This window comes from Gekko japonicus, unplaced genomic scaffold (assembly GCF_001447785.1).
Source record: "Gekko japonicus isolate JY-2015 unplaced genomic scaffold, Gekko_japonicus_V1.1 scaffold2764, whole genome shotgun sequence".
NCBI lineage: Eukaryota > Metazoa > Chordata > Lepidosauria > Squamata > Gekkonidae > Gekko > Gekko japonicus.
Genome location: NW_015164743.1, coordinates 164,285 through 168,507, shown reverse-complemented (window position 1 = coordinate 168,507; position 4,223 = coordinate 164,285). Strand labels below are relative to the sequence as shown.

The following is a 4,223-nucleotide window of genomic DNA, read 5'->3' as shown; positions in this document are numbered from 1 at the left end:
CCCTAGAGTCGGACTCGACTGGCCTTCGAGCAAGGGAACCTTTACCTTTAATAGCCACTGATGGACCTCTGCTCCATATGCCTATCTAATTCCCTTTTGAAGCCGTCCATGCTTGTAGCTGCCACCACTTCCTGTGGCAGTGAATTCCATGTGTTAATCACTCTTTGGGTGAAGAAGTACTTCCTTTTATCCGTTCTAACCCGACCGCTCAGCAATTTCATGGAGTGCCCACGAGTTCTTGTATTGTGAGAAAGGGAGAAAAGTACCTCTTAATAATCCTCATTATTTCTTTGCTCCTGTGGTCCTCTTTATTTTATTTTATTATGTCCTGTGGTCCTCTTTAACAACTGCAAGGTAAGCCAGGCATGCCCTGTAGGAGGGGTGTCAAACATACGGCCCACAGGCTAGGAGTGGCCCGTCCAGGGCTCTTATCTGGTCATTATTTTTATTGCTAGACTAGACTGATACCCGTGCTTCGCTGCGGTATTTAAGTTCCATAAATCCAGTTATAATACTGATGATGTGAAATTTGAAATGTGACATTCGTTGAAGGGATTCTAACGGAGAAGACTGTAGTGTAAGAAATGAAGTGAGACATACGTACTCCCCCCCCCTCTACTGAGGGACCTCTCTCTAGACCACATTGGTAGTTCTACCCTCAGGTGCTAGGATCACCAGGCTGCTTGGTGAGCTCACTCTGGAGCAGGCCACATAGAACTGTCCATTTAAGAAGCAGTCGTCTGTTAAGTCAACTCCTGCCATCTTCCACGAAAGTGATGGCCTCTCTACTTGTGATCCTGGATTGTTTTGCTCATATGGAGACAGTGTTGTTCTGAGCACCTCAGGGTGATCTCAGTGCCCGCAGGAGTACTATGTGCAAATGTCTTTGCCGCATTCCTAAGTTGTCTCCTCCTTGTAGCGTTGGTGTATCTGGCTCGATGTTTGCCAGGAGCTTTCTTGGGGGCAGTAGGAGGGGAGAGGTGTGAGGGGGAGTTGGTGTGAGGGAGTGGTGATGCGGTGGACATTTCTTCAGGTTCATGAGGGAGGCATGCATCGAAATGGCTCCTAGAAATGTCCTTTACTATCTCCCCATAAACTTTCATTAACTCAATTGCCATCCTGGCTTTTTTGAAACATGTTCTCAACTGTCTGCAGTCTCTTCTGTGTTTTTACCTCAGAACATTGTGTTTTTACCTCAGAGGGAGGTGGGTGCAAGTAGGCAGGTTTTACCTGAGAACTTTGAACTACACAATTGACCAGCCGGGGGAGGGGGCGGGCAAGGAGGTCGCAGCCTGCCAGGAACATGGAAAATAATTGGGGGAGCAGGCTCTAGTACAGGCTCTAGGGAGGCCTAGTGGCTCCAGGGAAGCCTGTACTAGAGTAGCCATCAGGGCATACATTTCCCAGGTCACCCTTTGGACCCCGTGATTGGCTAACAGGGGTTTTGGAGGGAAAACCTATGCTGGTAGAATAGTAGAAGGTTGTTGCCTGAGAAGAAATGATAAAAGGCCTTGCCCAAAGTGGGAGGTGGTTCACTCCTAGGTAGGCTTGCCAAGTCCCCCCGGGGGGCGGGGAAACCCCCGCCCCAGAGGCCTGTTCCCCACCGCCGGCGGATTGGGCCCCGGGGGGAACCCCACCCCGATGTACACGTCACCCAGAAGTGACATGACGACGCCGGGCATGCTGGGGGCGGGGCCATGGTCATCCGAGGGAAAACTCTATGGTTTTTTGTATCCGGGAGTCCCCCGCTCCGGAGACAGGTAACACTTGGCAACCCTACTCCTAGGGAACAGATGAAAGGATCCCTCATCCAGAGGGAGGGAGTCAGCTGGAGGTCAAATGCCTAGAGAAGGCTAGGTACAGTATAGTCAGATGCATCAGGGTTTCTTATTCTGCTGGTTTACCTACCTTTACTCTGCTCAGTTTTCCTACATGTTATTGAATTACAGTTGTTATTGTATCTCTTCAATACACATAGTTTGTTACTCTGCCTGGGTCCTCACGCCTCATTTGGTCACTTATAAGGGGAAACCTACTGGAAAGGAGGTGTATAAAGGGGCAGGGTGGGTGTTCTGGGCCCTCCTGAGGAGACCCCCTACCTGAGTGGTGGTGTCAACTATATTTTGGTTGCCATGGAGATGTGGGGAGAAGAAGAATGTACACTTTCGTTTCTGACACTATGCTGTTATCTCTCGATTGTGCCATGCAACCTTGAGACCAAGCTGTGTCCGGTATCCTTTTTCCCCTGAGAAATGTATACCGTTAATTAGGTGGGCTTTCTAGCTAGGTGCGATAGGCCGAGAGCCATTTATCTGCTCTTTGATTGCAGTATAATTGCTTGATTCGCCCGCTTGACCTCAGTTCTAACAAGGAATCGTTAGGAGTCTGGATCCTATCAATGTCTCAATAAACTTTAATTCTCCTGAATGACGGTTATTGGGAACTGATTTCTCCAGGGGCTCTGACAGGTGGCGGCCATTAGAGAACCTTTCTAGCCGCTGCCAGCAACACCTATGCTCACTTCCCAAACGCTCGCTCTTTGCCTTGCTGGAAGCTGCACATGTTGCCAACTCTCCAGGGGAGCCCCAAAGATTACCAGGAAGCCCCGTAGTGGGTTCCTAGCGACATCAGAGGGAGGTTAGGAGGCTGTCCCGCCTAACTAGAGCCCAAGACAGGGACAGTGGTGGCAGCAATACCTGGAGGCAGTGGTGAAAAACTGCCCCTTCAGGTGCCAGGGCAGGCAAAGGAGGGGTGGGCAGAGCAGGGTCAGCCAGCTGACGCAGGCCCATTCCGCCACAGTCTCTAAGGGGCTACTAAACTTCGGTCTCTGTCTTATACTGCAGACTGTCCTCTGAAATGACTATAGTGTGTGTGAGTGTGTGTGTGTGTGGGGGGGGAGTTCATGAAAATAAGACAACAACAGACTGACCAAAATCCTACCCCTTTTGTGGGCTGGTGGCCTGCCAGCCCTTCTGCTGTACAGTATACACAAATACTGCAAAAAGTGCATACAAATAACAAGAATTGTAAGAATCAGTTGACTCTTGTTGGTAACTTCAAGCTGTTGTAATCTTTCTGTTTTCCAACAAGGGACGCCATCAATATTCAAAGACGACGTCAAGACAAGGAGACACAGACGAACTACCCCGGAGTTTTACCGCTAATTTCGGACTTGCTGTCCGTTTGTAGAAGTACTTTTGTCAAGAGCTCTTGAAGTTACGGGGAACTGGAGAGAGTCCGGTATCAGATATTGTAAGGATGCAGAACTGAACCGTTGCGTTGAGAAAGAACGTATCGAAACGAGCGGTAAAACTCCGGGGAAGTTCGTCTGTGTCTCCGTTGTCTTGACGTCGTCTTTGAATATTGATGGCGTCCCTTGTTGAAACCAATCATACAAGGGTACAGCAAAATAAAGATGACGAACTACAAACCAAAAGTGATTGCTGTAAGAAGTTCACACATTCATAGAACAAAGGAAAGTTAACAGAAGCTATAATTATTTTCTTCTTTATTCCACAGGTGAATTTAGATGAAATTGACGAACATCTCGAGTTTTTGCAAGTTCGTTTCAGAATCTTTGTCAAAATTCCTGTTGCTTGTTCTTTGAAATAGGAATTTTGACAAAGATTCTGAAACGAACTTGCAAAAACTCGAGATGTTCGTCAATTTCACCTGAATTCACCTGTGGAATAAAGAAGAAAATAATTATAGCTTCTGTTAACTTTCCTTTGTTCTATGAATGTGTGAACTTCTTACAGCAATCACTTTTGGTTTGTAGTCCCTTGTCGAAAAACAGAAAGATTAAAACAGCTTGAAGTTACCAACAAGAGTCAACTGATTCTTACAATTCTTGTTATTTGTATGCACTTTTTGCAGTATTTGTGTATATTGTATCTCAGTTATACTGCTGCCCCCCCCCTTCCTCAGCCCTTCTGCTGTGACATTTTGCAGTCAGTGCCACGAGACTCCCTGTGCAGCAAACCCAGTTAATCCTTGTGGTGTTTGTCACAGTCAGCACAGGAAACTCTGCACGCGCTCGACACCTTTCAGAGAAAGTCAGCCTCTGCTTCGGGGTCGGCATGACAGATCTCAAGAGCTCTGGAAGAGCTTTCTTCCCTGACTGCACATTCTTAGAAACACAGAGAGGTGCCAGCAGTACAAACGCCTTGGGACTTACATTCGGTAAGCTTCGATCGCCGAACAGTTGCCACGAGTGCATTCCT

The 4,223-nt window shown here is 47.7% G+C and overlaps 1 protein-coding gene across 1 annotated transcript in view; it reads right to left on the bottom strand.

The window, feature by feature from the left end:
• POMT1 (protein-O-mannosyltransferase 1) overlaps positions 1-4,223 on the bottom strand; it is a 50,317-nt gene that overhangs the window by 29,819 nt on the left and 16,275 nt on the right. The window contains 1 exon segment of the mRNA XM_015409629.1: positions 4,178-4,223. This exon segment is cut by the window's right edge and continues 6 nt beyond it. Coding sequence (XP_015265115.1) covers positions 4,178-4,223 — 46 coding nt within the window.